Source organism: Protopterus annectens, chromosome 8.part0 (genome assembly GCF_019279795.1).
Source record: "Protopterus annectens isolate FY-2018-M chromosome 8.part0, PAN1.0, whole genome shotgun sequence".
Classification (NCBI taxonomy): domain Eukaryota; kingdom Metazoa; phylum Chordata; order Ceratodontiformes; family Protopteridae; genus Protopterus; species Protopterus annectens.
The window spans coordinates 1,098,123,311-1,098,142,704 of NC_056741.1; the positions used below are offsets into that span (position 1 = coordinate 1,098,123,311).

The window sequence follows — 19,394 nt, forward strand, 5'->3', positions numbered from 1 at the left end:
ATATGATCTTCGGAAGGTAAAGCTTTGGAACGCTGGCTGACGTCAGGTGCGATAACCCACTGGTTAAGAACATTGCAACAGTGACTTCAGTCAAGACATCTGCAGGCCTGACCTGATGGTTCAAGAACAACATTAGACTCACAGTAGAATACATTAAGGAGTTTTGTTCCTGACAAAGAACAATTATTCTCCATTTAGCTACAATGACCTTGCCAGTACTGTCTTTTGATGCACATAGGGGAGCCTTATATAGCTGTTCTGAAGTTTCTGACCTAGCTATGGATACATCCTTAGGAACACTCCACACATTCTCTATTCAGAAAATGTATATAAATAGGAGAAAAATATCATAAAATGTCACCATTATTAAAAATCTGGTGCAACAGTAGATGGCAATTTAAAGTTTCATGAACAAATAAAAGAAAATTTTAACTATTAAGGTCTACAACACTTACTGCAATTTACAACATACTTCAACTACAACTAGTACCTCAGCCAATATAAAGGCCTTCTAATGTCACAGGTCATCAAAATTACTAGTCTCGTATAATGCTAAATCAAACAATCATATTCTAAATTTATTACATTAATTATTTTAAAAATCTCTCAGAAGTATTGCTTACATACCACTATACCAGTCACCTACTACTTTATAATAATACTTTATTAAATAAGCATATACAAAATTATAATGCGTATCTTTAAATACTAATCACACCATATAATACTACATTAGTATATACACAAAAAATACATGAATAAATATGACTGAAAATATAAACATAGAATCGCTGCTAAAATTTACAATAGATGTTTTACCTTTACTTCAATAAGTCCATGTGTTTAAAGTGTTCTGCATCTGGGATGTCTGAGCTGACTGCACACTGAGTAACAGCTTAATTTCAGCTCTCCCAGTGTGAAAACAGAAACTCAGAAAAGAGAGCCAGTAAATGTGTTTTTTGGGTTAAATTTCACTTACTGGCTAGTAAGTGCACTGCCTAGGCACCAACAAAGAAGAAATACAGAGGACCTGAAAGAAAATTATTCACAAAAAGTGAGGAGAAAACACTGCCTAGGAACAATCTTGCAGCTGTTCAACAAAAGCAGTTTAAGCTCTAGCTTTGGTGCAAGACATGACTTCCAGTAATCTAGAGGAAAAAATAAGTTGTGTGTGTTCGGAACTGATTAAAATAAACACATCACTGAAGGAGTATATCAATTCAACTACAAAACTCAGAGGTCGAAATGAAGAAAAAGCTGGCTGAGTATGAGACTGCTTAAGAAGAGATTTTTCAAAAAATGGTAGAACTAGAGGACACAGCACATAAGAAAAAAATGAGATTTTCTGCTGTACCAGAGAAATTGGAAGAAGAGACTGTGTTTAATTTATGACAGCACAAATAATCATCTGGACTGGTATTCCACAGCAGGAGTTATTAATTGAAAGGGCACATCGTGTGTATGCTCTAAACATGGCCATGAGAAAGCAACCAAGACCACTAACAGTAAATATGTAATCCTACCAGCAGAAAGAGTTGATTCTGACAACACAGTGACAGAAGGATAGAGCCTTTGTGGAAATTGATTGCTCACTGTACACCAGGTAGAAGAGTAAATTTATTATAGCAATCAGGGAATGTCGAGAGGCAGGTGTGAAACTCAAGTGACTGTATCCAGCTACTTTCAGAATATTTTTTTCCTGGAGGGTGAAAGTCACTTTTTGATGCAGAACATGCTAAGGAGGAAATACAAAAGTTTGTCCAACAAAAAGTCAGCTATGAAACAGAAGGAAAGTTTGCTTCTTATTCCTCTGATAATAAAGGTAATAGAGAGACTATGCCAGTGAAATCTTTTCCAGATTTCCAAGGACAATGCTTGAGAAACAGAAGCATAGGAGTTGACTACAAGAACCAGGAATATGTTTGGAAATGAACTAGAGACTGAAGTTTGGAGATGGAGATCAACAAGAAGAAAACCAGCAACGTGGAAATTAATGAATAAATGTGGGATTATATTTGTGAAATATGGCAGAACAAGAAAACCTGGAAATACTGGACTTTTTGACTATGTTAAACTTGTATGGGACTCAAAAGCATATGCCCCACTTCATGTTATTAATGTTTGGAAAACATTTAGGAGAGGGGGAGAGAAGGAAAGAGGCAACTGTAGGTAAAACAAATTTTGTTCTTAGCAGTATTTGTATAAAACATGACATACTGCATGTTATACAGTACAGCAGTTTCAGTTATTTGTGTGTTATGTGGATACTAAAGTAACAGGTGTCCTTTTTTCTTCTTCCTTCCTCCTTGATTAGTTTAAAAAAAATGCAGGCACTGCAATATAAAGAGAGAAGAATCCCTGGGCAAATGCATGGTAGGATAATCTTTCTTTAGGTAAAGGACGGATTGTAAAAGTATACAGAGCATGATACAAGTAAAACTGATATGCTTTTTCATACTTTTGCATAGGGAAATGACTGATTAAGGCCCTTGGCTTAATCTAATAAGTTTTAAGAGGAAGCAAGTACATAAAAGCGGAGACTCTCAATAAAAATCTGCTCAAGAAACAGAGACCTCCAAAACAGAAACACAAGCAACCTCCACCCCCCCAACACAACCCAAATGACACATAGCCCACAAACTCAGTCTGCCACTCAACCACAGCCCATAAGGCAAAACAATGTACCCAACACTCTAGTCATAGGTGACTCTACAGTCAGGCACACTGATACTCCACTCACCAGGCTAAACAAGGAGAAAGTTACTGTTAGCTGCCTGTCGGGTGCCAGGATCTGTCGCATAACACACGCACTCAGGTCACTTCACAACAAGTACAAATATGACTCTGTCATTGTCCATGTTGGTGTGAGTGACCTGAGACGTACCTCCCTGGACTACATGAAGAGAGACATGGAGGAGCTCTCCGATCTTGTAGCCCAGCAGGTATGACCCCAGCCCTGAGTAGTATCTTGCCATCACCCATAATTATACCACAGTACAAATACAAAAAGATTGACTTCAACAATTGGCTAAGCTTCTGGTGTCATTCTATGGGGATCCAGTATCTGTCTGCCTGGGATGACATGACTGACACACCATGATGCTTTGCCAGAGAAGGCCTGGCCTGCACCTGTCGCCCTTGGGACTCCAGATACTGGCTAAGGCTCTTGCCACCCCTATAGTTCCCTTTTTAGGCAAGGTTCAAATGACAAATTCACCACCGTAAGTTACAAGCAAGCAAAATCTGAGGGTAATGCTACTCAATGCTAGAAGTCTAAATCTCAAAATGCATTCACTCGAGGCACTCCTTAAAATGGAGAACATCGATAACTACGTAGTGACAGAGACCTGGTTCAAGGCTCCAGAGAGCACCCCTGCAATACCAGGCTAAAATTCATACCACACCTTTCGACCACGTAACCTGGACTGAAACACTAAAGGTGGAGGCATGTCCATATTCATAAAGGATATCCACACCTCCAAGTTAGCTGGTCAGCATAACGCATCCAAAATTATCCAAGTGCAACTAACTCTGGGCAAGACCGCAATCCAAACTGTAACTTGCTACAGATCCCCCACCATGCCCCAGGATTCTCACTCCTCATTTCTTGATACACTGGAAAATATTAGGGTACGACCCAACACCCTAATAATGGGTAATTTCAACTACCCCACCATTAACTGGGAAAACTACTCATGTACCAACTCTTTTGTTCAACGTTTTCTAGAATTCGTAAATTCCAATGCCTTGGATCAACTTATCCACACCCCCATCAGGGGCAGCAATATCCTAGACCAGGTCATTACCAACATGGGCAAACAGTGTTCCACACCAGAGGTCAATTCATCATTGGTCAGATACGACCACAAGCTAATCACCCTAGACATCCACATCCCGCCCCCCATTATGGGAACCACTATAAAAAATTTCACCAAAGCCAACTTCACGCTTCTTAAGACAGAAGTGACAAACTTCACGACACCCATGCAGACAGACAATAGAGGTATGACTGCTGAAGCCTACACAAATTCACTTTATAAGAACTTACATGAGTGCATGGATTGTGCTATCCCTAACAGAAGCAAGATGCTATCCTCCAAAAAAAGGAAGCCAATATGGTGGTCCCCTGCCATAAACAAACTGTACAACAGAAGAAAGAAACTGTTGCAAAAAAGAGTAAAATCCCATGATTGGAGGGACTCCCTGGTCAGCCTCAGTAAGAAGCTGAGATCCCTCATAAAATCCTCCAAAGCTAGTTATGAAAACAAAATCACCACTGATTCTAAAGACAACCACAAAGCATTCTGTAGCTATGTTAAGAATCTCAATGGCAAAACTCAGATCTGCTCTGAGTTACAGCACAATGGCACTAAATATGCAAAACCAATTGATATTTCCAACATCCTGGCAGATAGGTTCAGTGCTAACTTTACCTCCCTCTCACTCACTAAAGGACCCATCTCTATACCGAAGAATGCAAAGTTCCTGTAATAATGGCTGCACAGGTAAAAAACACACTCTCCAAAGCCAAGAACACAGCATCCATGGGACCGGACAACATCCCAGGCTGCGTTCTACATGAACTACAGAATGAACTGTCACCCCACCTAAGCACCATGTTCAATCATAGCCTCACCTTAAGCTTTGTGCCCACTGAATGTCGCACAGTGGCAGTTATCCCACTCCACAAAGGGGGAGCCACCATGGACCCTGGGAACTACCACCCCCATTAGCCTAATGAGACTGGTCTGCAAAGCCATGGAATGTATCATCATGGAACTTATAGACAAAACCTTTGGTAATCTCCAAACTTTGGACCTCACCCAGTTTGGGTGTGTAGAAGGCAGATCATGTCTCCGAAACCTGAAGCAGTCACCAAAGCCGTAGACGAAGGTAAGGTGATTCACACAGCCTATCTAGATCTAACCAAGGCTTCTGACACCATCCCCCATGCTGGAATTATAGATAAACTCACTAAACTAGGTATAAATCCCTATGTCACAAGATGGGTTGCCAACTGCCTCACTGACAGAACCCATACTGTGAAAGTAGCAGACTCCAAATCCGACTTCAGACCAGTGACATGTAGAGTACCACAGGGTTCAGTCCTGGGTCCTCTCCTGTTTGGTATCTACTTTTATGAAGTACAGGCTAACACAGAAGGTCTTTGGCTAACGAAGTTTGCAGATGACTGCAAACTAGGAGCAATAATCGAAACTCCTATCTATGTGGACATCCTACAAAAGGGCCTCATTGAGACAGATGCCTGGTGTCAAAGCCATGGCCTCAAGCTTAATGCCAAAAAGTGCACTGTCATCCCCTTTGGTAAAAATTCTGTACCCGTGAGCTACCCATAGGTGGTGGTAGTCTACTTAACACCGAAAGTGTGATAAGAGACCCTGGGACACAGGTGGACAGTAGTCTCTCCTTTGATAATCACATCGCCACAGTAGTCAGGAAATCCTTCTACGTGGCACACATCACAAAAGGTTCCTCATCCAGGAAAAAAGAGGTCATTGTCCCCTTCTACTTGTCACTCATTAGACCCATTATAGAGTACTGTACCTCACAAGACATCTACAACAACTGGAAAGGCCACAGAAGTACCTCACAAAGAGGATTACCAGCCTCAAACAGATGCCCTATGCAGACCGTCTTAAAAAAACTCCAGCTTTACTCCGTCACATATCGCCTACTCAGAGGTGATCTCTGCCTAACATACAAAGCTATGTCAAACTCAGAGCTGTTGGACATGCTCCACTTAAAGAAATCCCAATCCCTCCGAGCTACACGCTCTAGGGACCTAAACCTTGTCACCACAATAAACAGAACATGCTGGAGGGATAGATTCCTGTCTCAGAGACTTCCCATACTCTGGAACAAACTACTTATCTGTATCAAATAAAGCTCCTCATTACCACTCTTCAAGAAAAATCTTGATGATTGGATGGGAAATAGGAAATTCACCCCGGGAATCAGCTCTGTGGCTCTGCTCAACAGGGGCACAGGAAAATAATTTTCTTGGGTGGCGAAAGCCAGGTACCTTTTTGGCTAGGCTTACATAGGCCCTAGGGCCAATAGCCTAGTACCTACCAATGAACCTATGACTGTAATGACAAGCGTTCCTTTAGCAAATGAATGTTCACAGTGCAACATGAGAAACTCGTACCTGAAGGCAACTGTGTATTGGGTTCTCTTTGGAGACAAGCTGATAAGGGGCAATAAAAATAATACTTTCTTTTCAATGGCTAAAAGACTCCAAGTTGTTTTCAACATCTGGGACAGGAATAAGATAAGACAAAAAACAGACAACATTTAGTGTAAGTAGAAGCACAGGCTGTACCATGTGTCTTAGCATGGATAACCTTCATTACATGTTAATTCAACCTGTTGAGTGTAGCTTTCAGTCTAGGACAACTGTTCCTATTAGGAGGGTTAAACTTTATTATCTGAAGATGTACACCACTGTGTGTGTTTGTATTAAGTTAACAGGTTACGGGTGTGTCTAGGGGGTACCTATTTTCTTTAGTACACCTATTACACACAAAAATAACTGAAAAAGCTCTACTTTCAACATGCAGTATATATCATGTAATACTAAAGTACTGTTAAGAATACAGTTTTGTTTTACTTGCAGTTAACTCTTCCTTCTTCTTCAAATGTTCTTCCAAACATTAAAGGCATAAAAGTAGAGCCAATGCTTTGGAGTCCCCTTCAAATTTAACAAAATCAAAAAGTCCAATATTTCCAGGTTTTCTTATTCCTTTATATTTTATAAATGTAATTAATGTTTGAAATCCCACATTTACTCATCAATTTCAGAGTTTCGAGTTTTCTTCCTGTTGATCTCCATCTCCCAAATCCAGTCTCTGATTCATTTCTTAATGTATTCCTGGTTCTTCTGATCAACTCTTGTGCTTTTTGTTGTTTCTCAAGCATTTTTCTTTAGAATGCTGGAAAATGTTTCACTGGCATAGTCTCTATAGAGAATAAGAAGCAGAATCTCCTTCTGTATGATAGCTCACTTTTTGGATTTCCTTTACATCTTCTACATCAAAAATGATTTTGTCCCTTCAGGAAGAAATATTCCGAAAATAGCTGGATAAAGAAGCTTGAATCATAGACCTGCTTCTCGACAATCCCTGACTGCTGGAATAAATGTAGTCCTCTTCTGCCTGGTGCACAGAGATTAATCATTTTCCGCAAACAGTCTACTGTCTCCCACTTTCAGTACTTTGGTCTTTCTTCCACAGTTTTGTCAGAATCAACTCTTTCTGCTGGTAGGATTGCATCATTACTATTTATGGTCTGGGTTGCTTTCATATGGCCAGGTCTGGAGCATACGCATGATGTGCCCTTTCAATTAGCAACAGTTTGTAATTTCCAGTTTCTCAGCTATAGCAGAAAATCCCAGGTTTTCCCTATGTGATCTGTACTATAATTCTACCATTTGTCAGCTCATCAGAATATCTATTTAAAGCTTCTTCCATTTTTTCCCCCAGACATTTGTTATTTAAGTTGATATACTCATTCAGCGTTTCATTTATTATAATCAGTACTGAACACTTTTGGACTTATTTTTTCCTCTAGATTACTGGAAGTCGTGTCTTGCACAGCTGGAGCCTGAACTGCTTTTTGCCAAACAACTGTAGGATTCTTCCCAGCTAATGTCTTCTTCTTACCTTTTCTGATTGATTTTCTTTCAGGTTCTCTGAATTTCTTTTTTGGTAGCATCCAGGCTTGATTTTCTTTCAGGTTCTCTGAATTTCTTTTTTGGTAGCATCCAGGCTTGATTTTCTTTCAGGTTCTCTGAATTTCTTTTTTGGTAGCATCCAGGCAGTGTACTTACTAGCAAGTTGCTAAAATTTACCCCCCCAAAAAAACAAATTTGCTGACTATCTTTTCTGAGTTTCTGTTTCCACACTGGAAGAGTTGAAATTAAGCTTTTACCCAGTATGCAGACATCTTGGAATTCCTCAATGTAAACTGGTTCTTGAAGTAAATGTTGTTGCATATTCTTGCATATATATTTGTTATTTTTATCACATCCTTGTATCTGTAAATGTTTTAATTTCTTATGTGATCCTATTCACCTGGTCTGTGCCTGCAAATGGTCCACTGAGATCAGTGTACTACCCCAGTACACAAATATAAATAAATAGATAAGATCCAAATAAAGATTCTCCATTCTTCTACGGAACAGGAAGGCCATGGAAAACAAGACACTATCATAGTAAGAAAACTGCTTCAATGGCATACTCTTGAGGACTGCTTACATACTCTCAGAACAGCAGATGATGTTTGGAAGAATCTGGGAGAGGCCAATAATCCAAAGGCAGTCATGACATGAATTGTAAAGTATGCATGTTCTCCAGCTGCTGAATGGTCCAGACATCCAGGATGATGGACTTCTACGTCTGAATCTATTAGACAAAACAACTCCTGGTCACTGGAACAGAGAAGTCATCAAACAGGCATTGAAGGACAGGGCTTAGGAGGGGCTACTACATTCTTAGAAATTTGGAGGATATCATGGAGACTGTAGCTGCACACGGCAAATGCCTTTGGGCTGAAGTACTACATGGGTTTTAAAGGGCTGTCTTCCTTTTTCTGTATGTACTTTTTCAGTATCTTGCTACAGCAATGCAAAGTGTTCTGAATGAACTTGACTCTAAGCAATGTAAACAAAATGCTCATTTGGAGGATCCTTTGTTTTACCAATACGCACATTTAAGAAATAGAAGAGCAGGAATACTGGATCTTACAGTAGCAAAATCAGTACATTTTATTAAGGAAATTCAGCAACACCACTAAAATAAGGCAAAACACAGCACACAGAACTGCTGCAGCTGACTACAGCCCCGTAATGTGATAAGAAAAATGAGGCAGTTTCATTTCCTTTTCTTTGTCATTTCTTTTTCTGGTGAGTTAACTATCTGAAAGAAGCTAGAGTGAATCCACTAAGCAAAAAAAAAAAAAATGAAATAATCCAAGATATAATTTATTGATGAGAAGAGTATACAAGTGAGAAGTCTTCTGATTCCAGAACCTGTAAGGCTATAAGTATCTCTAGAAGGAACCACTGAATATGTGCCTTCCCTTTGGTTATACCATAATAGACATTCTCTAAGCCATTAAAATTCTTCAGCTAGCACATTCTGTCAACAACTTTTAAGAAGTCTCCAGTGCATCAGTAAGCTGGGTTATTGATACCAAACACTTCTTCTCTAAGACATGGTGACAGATATGGAAAGGAAAGGTTGCTGAAAATAGCACAAAGGTAATGGGTTTTCAAAGACCCTACTGCTCCAGCTATACAAGGGACCAGCATGAAGCACCTATCACACTAAAGAAGACATGTTTGACATTTGAAGTACATTCTCTCAGTGATTAAATTGCCAGCTGAAGCTGAGCATGACAAACCCTTCAGAGGAAATGCCACCTACAGGACATTCTTACACAGGAGATGATGTCAAGGGCCTGTAAGTCTTACTTCATACTTATGGCAACCCCCCAGAGATGACCTGTCATGTGTCCTGCTTTCTTCTTCTACACTGATGCTTTGAAAATATTGTGCTACCTTTGATAATTCCTAGCTGGCCTGTGTATAGCTTTAGTTTGTCATTCTACTGACATGCTACTTCCAAACATAGAAATTTTAGCCCAATACAGTTTTATAAGCATAAGACACTGCAAATACATCTGGGAAAAAAGAATAGAAAAAATTAAATTACATTACTTATGGAAGTTAAATGGATCTTTGCCAGTTCCCATTAAGTAATATATATAAGTATATTTTGTATATAATGTATGCGGCCTTTGTTATTCTAGCTAGACATTTATAATAAGATTGTATGTCTTTTTTTAAGTTATCTCTCTATGTATGTAGAAAATGTGATTGTATTTACATTTCTTTTGTATGTGGAGCTCTTCTCCCTGGGCCGCCACTGAAAATGGGCACTTTTTGGCCCAGTGGACCATCCCGGTAAACAAATGCAAATAAATAAATAAATAATGAACACAAAAATTCATAAAAAGAGCAATGCTGTTAACAAAATAAGAAGCAATGATGTATTACAGGTAACTTTTATGATTAGTTCTACTTACGTTTCCTGGTGTGGTCCCTTTCTTGAATTACTGCTGCCTCTAGAATTAGGAACAGAAAAAAAGTTTAGTTCTATGGCATGCATTATGCAAGACACTGAAGTATTACCCACAACTGCAAGCCTCATACAGAAACACAGGGAGTACAGAAGGCATACTCCTTAGAAACATAACGCAAAGCTTCATTACTGAGAAAAGCTGTTGTACTTACCGCAGTGCTAGATCTTTGAGAGCTTCCCAGTCATGTGCTCCATACCTTTACTTAAAACATACCACCATTAGGGGAGCTCATCCATCTTAAACAGCAAAGTAACCTAAGCAGGTGGCAATCTTCTCATTACTCCCCCCCCCCCCCAACCTATTATACAAAACAACTTCTGGTCACTGGAACACAGAAAAGGAAGTGTACGTGTGTATTTGAAAAAGCCTCAGAAGCTCTTTCTCATCCTTTCTCAGTGCTTTCACACCTGATGAGGAACCAAGGAAGCCATTCAATGTATCACCAGGCTCTGTTCTGCAAGTGAAGTGGCAGACCAACCTAATGGATGAAATGGCCCTTGAAGATACAGAGCTACAGAGAGTATATATATGTGACCATCAATCTATTTCAAAAATCTCAGTTAACAAATCCTTATTTTTATTTGGTTTGTATCTAAAAGCAATTGCTTTAAAAAAGCAGTAAACTACACACACAAAACAAATTTAGGACTATACTGGCAAAGCAAGGCATGGACTTGGGCAGAACATTCAAACTGTAATGCCTGGTAAAGGCACAAGGTTGCAATCCATCACCTGCCAAACAACCACATCCGCTCAAGGAAACAGCTGCAACAGCTGCTACACTCATTACCAAATGAAGTTTAACTACACATGGAAATGATTTACTTCCTTTTATTAGCAAAGATAATATAACGGGACAACTATGTGGATACAGTTTGCATTGCACTGGCTTACCAATCCAAATGTGTACAAAACAGACAAATAACAATCGGACTGGCAGACAGGTAAAATGAAAGCAACACAGTACTCTCAAGTTTTCTTTTGATAACAAAAGTGTGCACTGCCTGGGAAATAAACTGGCAAATCTACATCCTGTATAAATGTGAATACTGAAAACACCTCATGAAGACAATAATACATATGTCAATGTTCACTGTTATCTTATGATTTATGATAAGGCTATCTAAAGTGAGCATAAAGCTGGACTTTCCCTCCCTTTCAGCCTTCTCATGATCTTTTGATCTCCAGTACACATGCTCTCTGAACAGGCACAATACGGCATCACTGCCCTAAAACAGGTGGATGCAGTTGGTTCCAAGGATTTGGAATTCACCATCTGCAATAAAAAGAAATTTCACAATGACGTAAAAAGAAGTAGTGGGCAAGAACACTTACCAAAGCAATATGTACTTAAGGTCACTGAAATAGTAAATCATAATAACTGTGTCTCCCCCCATATTATATTTCTCTCAGACCGCATCTGCAAAATTAGTGGGTCTGTACCTTCCCCTAAGTTCACTAATGAAAACTCAGCAACTATACAGTGATTTTGTACATGTTCTAATTAGTTCTACAAACCATATTTTAGTGAGGGAATGCTGGATGCAGTTGACAAACAGCCCTTTTCAAGAAATCAGGAACCACAACTGTTACAGAAATATTAATCATACAATTTGGATAGTAAATGCCAGTGCTTGCTCAAAAAATATAGCCTGGAAAGGCATATATGGCAATAGGATGAAGTTATAATATTATTCTGTAAAGTAACCATACAAGAAAGTTCAACGGTCCAATGCTAAAGAAACAGCAAAGCTACCTAAACACATGACTTGTGAAAGTTATAAAGAAAGTGTTTTTTCCAAAGCTGGAGCCAGTAGGATATAAATCAAACACACGTATAAAAGAGGTATAATAAATACAATAATCTAATTATTGAAATATACTAGTGCTATTTAATTTTATATATATATATATATATATATATATATATATATATATATGGATTCACTTTATAATCTTGAAACACTGACATATCGAATTTCAGTATCTCGAGACTATAAAGCCGAAAAACCAAAACACAGAAACCTGAAAACAGTGAAATTCAGAATAGCGAATGTAAACACACCATACACCACACAACATATACACCGACCTCCTCACATTACAACAAACAAACAAAACATACACAAACACAACAATACAAATAAATAAACCTATCCTACATATAAGCAGGGGGGCAAGCCCCCCTGCGTCCTCCACACCCCCGCTACGTATATATACTAACTCCAAGGTTGCACCAAACAGAAAAAGACACTAAACTCACCACTACACACTCTACAGTCCCCTCGCGCACACACACATCAGAAATGTACAAACACTACCACTTTCAACACTTACACAATCATACTCACCCACCTACCCTAATCTATACCTAAAACTTCCGAACACACTCACATACACTCAAATCCCTACCAAAAACCATAAAAAAATATTCACTTACCTTAATCTCCAACCAATGTCTATGAACAGCCATCAATTTCTGATGAAATCAGCGGGGTTTGAAGCAGCTATTCATATTTAAGTATAACAAGCATATACACACACATATACATACAAGAAGGTACACAAATGTAAAAACAATGTGTGAGAGATGGAAGTAGGAATATATCTAGATTATGTACATACGTGTGTGTCTAAACACACACACACACACTCAAAAGAAAGGTGCATGGTCAGAATAAATAAGCTTGACAGATAAAACCAGCAGCAAATATTTACATAGCTGCCTTTATTTATTCAAACGAAATCCACAGACCATGTTTCATCTTGAGTTTCTTAATCAGTGCAAATCCTGAAAATGTTATGAGGTATCAAAACTGATCTAAAATTGCCAAAAAATCTTTCCTGATGGGTTAACTATATATTTTATATGGATATATGTGTGTGTATGTTTATACACACACACACACACACACATATATATATATATATATATATATATATATATATATATATATATATATATATATATCCATAACAGACTGCATAAAACAATGAAATGGACAATCTCTGAAAAAGGATAAGAATAAACATAAATACATAGGTTTAAAACTCCAAATTTGGAAAAAAAGAAAAGATCAAATCACGCTGGTAGTGATAATCAAGGAACACTCGATGTGAAACACTCAAACTGTCTTAAGTTATCACACTCGCAGTCTGATAACATAATACACAGTCATCTTGAGAATTATACAATATAAATGATCTGCTTGGTATGTCCAAAATTTCTTTTGTAATGTTTATTATAAGCATTTTTGAGTTGTAGAACAGAAATCTACATCAGAGAAGGACATATTGTTAACTATATTATTACAGTGACTTCAGCACCACAAAAATCTACTGTTACAGTAAGTATGCTAACCCACAACTGCATTTTCTTCTTTAAAAACAATCCCCATCACCATAATCATTGACAACTACCTTTCTTGCTATTTTTCAGGTGGGGATGGGGTGCCTTGTCAACAGTCTCCAACCCTCTCAATTCAGTTTCATTCTCCTGCTTTTGACAGTTACAGCCGATTGTTATAGGTCTTCCTCTCATACAATCCAACCATCTCTTTGCTAGACATCCTCACTTCCTCTTATCTTCTTCCCGTCTCTCCCGAATCTTCTTTACCAAAACATCTTCTGTTTTCCTGAGCATGTGCCTAAACCACTGTAATCTGTTCTCTGACCTTCTATGAAACTAGGCCATCTGCTCTCATGGCGTCATTTCTTCACCTGCCCCACACTATACAACCCATCACCTACCTCAAGCACTTGATTTCCATCACTTCTAGTTTCCTCAGCTTCTCTGCCTTTACTGCCTAGGTTTCTGTAACATAGTAGTACTGGTCACACCACTGTTTTGCACACCTTGCTTTTCAGCTTTTCTGGCTTTCTTCTGTCACACACTACACCTGACACTGTGCTAGTTGGCTGCAGCCTCTCTGATTCTAGCTTTGACCTCATCATTCAAACTTCCCTTCTCCTCAACCACCCCATCCAGACACGTGAAGTTGTCAACCTGTTCTAATATTTTTCCTTCTTTCTCAATTTTCAGCTTCTTCTGATTACTCCCATTTGCTGCCACGACAACTGTCTTGTATGTACTCTGTTTTCTCACACATGCCTTCAGCTCTGCATTCCATTCTCCTATAATTCTTATTCAGATTCTGTAATGCCACATTGTCTGCAAACACCAGCTTTGTTAATCTGTCCTTTCCAACCCGTTTCCTAATGTAATCCATTACCAGTACAAGCAGCAGTGGGCTCAGACGTGAACCCTAATGCACCCCCACTGTTCGTACTTGTGTGATTTGGTCCTTGTACACAGCCAGCACCATTTCTACCAATGATATCTTCCAGTGATTCCGGGACTTTAACTATTGTAGGACGGCTCAAATCAGCTTTCATGGGGACCTTGTCACAGGCTTTCTCAAGGTCTTGCATCTTCACCATTACATGCCTCACTACAAACATCGGGTCAGTTGTGCTGCATCCTGATCTGAATCTGAACTGTTCACTTACCATCCTTCTCTCTTTCTTTCTACAACTCTGCGTAGTTGTTAATCAACTATCCTTGCCAGCACTTTCATGCAGTGTGACAGGAGTTTAACACCTCCAGTCTCCCTTGCTTCTGCGCACTTTCCAGTCTTGTGGGATACACCTCACTCTCCATAATGCTATCAGTACCCTCTGGAGTCATTTCTCCCATAACTCACCCAGCATCTTGATCATACCTGGTGTGACCTCAACTGAGCCTGCTATTTTCCCCTAACATAATTTTCCATAGCGTTGTTCTTACTTCCTCTAGGGTGAACTGTTCTTCTTCTTTATTCATCTCAGGCTGTGTATGGGGCAGTACTTAAAAAGAGTGCTTAAAAATGCCTACGCTGCATCCTACACTGGACCATGAAACAGTGGCAGACCACTTTGCAATTAAGCCATGATAAAGAACAAATTATTATCCTAGGGATAAAAATTCAAAGGGGGATATTCCAGGGTGACTCTGTCACTGCTGCTAGTCTGCCTTGCCCTTAATCCATTAAGCTGTCTACTTAACAGTTTAGGCCATGGCTATAATTTGGATCCTAGAAAACAACAGTGTGTAAAGACTTCTCAACTTCTTTTTGTCGATGATTTAAAACTGTATAGCTCATCATATGAGGAACTGAAAATACAAATGCAAGTTGTCAAAACTTTTTCAGATGATATAAGAATGTCATTTGGTCTTAATAAATGTGCAAAAGCAACCTTTAAAGCAGGAAAACTGCAGCACCAGGAAAACATCAGTTTGGGACAAGAATGTGATATAAAAGAACTTGAGCAAGAGGGAGTATATAAATATTTGGGAATTGATGAAGGCTCAACAATAAAACATGTACAAATGTGAATAAAACTTAGTAAGGAATACTTTAGAAGACTTAAATTAATCCTGAAAACAGCATTGACATCTAGGAACAAAATCCAAGCTATAAACCAATTTGCTCCTCCTGTCCTAACTTACAGTTTTGGAGTGACTGACTAACGGACTCCAAAATGTTTTGGATAGATTAGACAGGAAAACAAGAAGGATGCTTCATGCTCACCAAATGGCTTCTAAAAATCAATGCATGCCAAGATTATATATTCCCCCTTCTGAAGGAGGGATGAGCCTCCATGAAATTGATTACATGTACAGATCTGCAATCATGGGACTCCAAACATGTCTCCTGACCTCACGAGACCCAAATGTAGTGAAACTTTTGAAACATGAGGAGAATACCTCTAATATGACTTCTCTGCTTAATCTAGCAGAAGTATATCGGCGTCAAGCAGGAATGGAAATCAAACCAGAATTAGATAAAAAATCAGGCAGCAACTGAATGTGCCAAAACACAAAAGAAAGAATATAAGGTGAAGGACCAGATGACAAGGCAAGAAATGTGGAAAATGTATAAATATAGTGACAAGTATAGAAAACTTCTGGAAGAACCTCATGTTGATCAGGAACAAATAGGAATGGTTAAGAAGAGGCAAATTAAGGACTGTATACTAAGAGACATAATAATGTGGCAAGACTGCTGCACAGAAGACTGTGCAAACATTATGGTACTGAAGTGGCTGAAAAATACTGGAAACATGAACCACAAAGCATCACAGAAAATGATGACGTTTACATCACATGGGATCATCCATTACCAACAATTCAAAAGACAGATGCTAGAAAACCGGATATAGTGGTCCATGAAAAGAAGACAAAAGTAGCATCGAGCATAGAAATAGTTACACACAGTGACTACAGTGTCTTGTATACAGAGAGAGAGAGACAAAGTCATAAAATATCAGGATCTGCAGGCAGAAACGAGAGCAATGTTGAGGAAAGATAGCCAGACAGTTCCAATAGTAGCAGGAGCAATGGGTCTTATAAAAAAAAAATCTACAGTCGTATTTAGATATGTTACCAATACATGGAACCTTGTACAAATTGCAGGAGTCATTACTGAGCACACTGCAGGTGCTGCAAAGAGCACTTTTGGCTGACATCAAAGATTGAAACAATACTTATTTCATGAACTTCAATCGTACATTGACTTAGGAATGGGGTCTATTCCCGGCATGGTATTAGAAACCCAAAAGATCTGGAGAAATTCAAAAAGACAGTACAGTTTCTCTGGGGTCATCTTCATCTGCCTTTGATGTCTGATGTGAACTGGTGAATAGGCTTCCAGTAGCATCCCTTATGAATTGTGTCTGATGACTATCTTCTTTACTTTTCTACCTTTGTCTTGCAACCTTATAGAGTTTCTAAGGATTTGGCATAACTGATAAGGTGTTTACCTCACAGACACAAGGTTTGATTCTCATCTTTGATGGGAAATTGGCTAGGCTTACAATGGACCAAAAGGACAGCTAGCCTAGTAATTACCTATGAATATATGGAGTCACTTTCCAGAATCTTGTAGAGTGCTTCTAATGCCTTGTTCTTTGCTACTGCAACTGCTCTCTTAGCCTCTTTGTTAGCCAACCAGTATTCCTTCTTAGCCCAATCTTTTCCATCTTTCACTTTTTTCTGCACTACTACTTTCTTTTTTGATAACTTCCTGGATTTCTACATTTCACCACCAGCCTTCTTTATATATTTTATTTCCATACCTTGCCTGGCTGCATATTTGGTGTATAATCTTCACATATGCTGTTTTGAGATGCTGCCTTTCTTCTTCGACTTTACCTGCTTTCTCTTCTTCCTGAGGTGTTAACTGTTTCCTTGAAATGTTGTGCTTTCACTTCAGTCAACTTCCAGGTCTTCAGCCTAGTCTCTGTTGACCTTAGGGCCTTCTCGGACCACGGCTGCTTACAGGTGCTTTGGCCACCACTGGTTTACGCTGTCCTTTAAGGACAATGACTAATGGTAAATAATCACAAATTTGGAGCAGCCCAAGCGGCACTCAGTTTTTATGCATGGAAGAAGATGACCTTAATATGTTAAATAATTGAAATATAGTGTCAACAGGAAGTATAGCTACAGAAGAGTTCCTTTAAGTTACTATCTTTAAAGAAACATGCAGTACTTATAACCATCACAGGTATTTAACATACAGATTTGTAACAGTATGTAATGTATGTATTGAGTTAGAATTACAAAAAAACTAAAATTTAACATGAAAAACAAAATACAGGTCAATCTTTTACACAGAAGATTAATATCAAAATGAGGTAAGCTTAAGTTTGGAGACGTGTAACATGCCAACTAATACACAGTATCACTGCTCTTTAGCAAACAAACAGCTATGACATTTGAATTAAGTACATTCCAAATGAGATATTTAAAAATATTATAATTTTTCAGTATAACATAACTTGCAACAGCATGAATAGCTAGAAACATTCCAAATAAATATAGCAGAGGTCTATATAACATCAGTACCTTCTAAAGTTTAGCACAAATGATGTCAAACATTAGCTACTACATAATAAAGTTGGTATACTCATAAATATTTTCTATTTTTGGATGACTTTGTTATGAAACTGCAGCTTGTAACAGACTATGTAAGCCACACTAAAATATATCACTAAGTAAAAATGTTAACTTTCCAATCTTGTTTAACAAAAAAGGCAGCACAAACCACAAAAACTGAAAAGTAAAACTCAGCTTAGTAAAAAAAAGTGCAATATGTGTGCCCTTTTCAGTTAAAATGCTAGTATGTGCTTTGAAAAAAAAAAGTACGGTAAGGTTTTTCTCATGGAAATCCAAGTATTAACAAACACCGGGATTCATTAACACCTACACAAAGTGTACACCGTTCTGAGTGAACAGACAACAGAAACATAATTCACACCTTCTTCCTCCTACTTTTAGCTTTCCTACTGATGTTCTTGCAGCTTTAAATACTGAAGGGGATTCATAAACGTTACCTACCACAAAGTGTAGACTACTTGTAAACTTAGTGTAATCTGACTGACTAGAAGTGCAAAAAATGTGACAGGGATGTTCTTCAATACAGACTGTGTACACTTAGTGTAGGTGTTACTGAATCTGGCCCAAAGTATATCAATTCAAATGAAAAACAGTACTGTAATGCTTAAAGTTTAGCTATGTGAAGGTAAGATTCTTGCTAAGAGTTTTAACTCTATGAGATATTTTCATATGATTTAATTTAGGAGATCTAGTAGAAGTAGGCAGTTGAAAATATTTTCTAGGATCATACCTTTCTGAGGGACACTTTCTAGGTGAAGAAGGAACAGAATTACAGTGATACTCTTGTTAGTGGTCCATCAATCTTTCCATTTGTTCACAGGATTTAAACAATTACAAAGTATGAAAACCAGGATCTCATCCACCAATAGAGCATTCAAGATCAGTGCATTAATATCTTCACATTCACAGACTTACACATGTAAGCCAGGCAAACTCCTGAGGTGGCTATTCTGGATATTGCACCAGCTGTTATCAGTTACACACTTAAGTGCTTGCAGGCTCACCGATTCAGCTAACTTAATGCTTGCAACTTCAGTCTGGAATTAGGCACAAAATCAACCCCCTCCAATGCTTTTTGCAGATAGACAGGTTGGTAAAATAAGCTATAATTCTCACAGCTCTTATTGCCGTAGTGTTATTACAACTACATATCTTTTCCCAAACTTATTAAACTATTTACTGACTCTCTCTACAGGGGCAATGAGTTCTGAAGAATTTAGAACATAAAAGGTTCTTGAAATACTGTGGAAACAGTATCGGGACCAGACTTTAAAACCCAATAAAAAATGTT

General features: G+C 38.4%; 1 protein-coding gene across 43 annotated transcripts in view; it reads right to left on the bottom strand.

Moving 5' to 3' along the window:
- Positions 1-19,394, bottom strand: part of LOC122809254 (titin-like) — a 3,339,665-nt gene that overhangs the window by 237,668 nt on the left and 3,082,603 nt on the right. For 42 of the 43 annotated variants that reach the window (XM_044080625.1, XM_044080596.1, XM_044080621.1 and 39 more), the window contains one exon: positions 10,108-10,146. In XM_044080625.1, coding sequence (XP_043936560.1) covers positions 10,108-10,146 — 39 coding nt within the window. Of the gene's footprint in view, positions 1-10,104; positions 10,147-19,394 lie in introns of those variants that run through there. The other variant, XR_006365880.1, reaches the window with a different exon arrangement.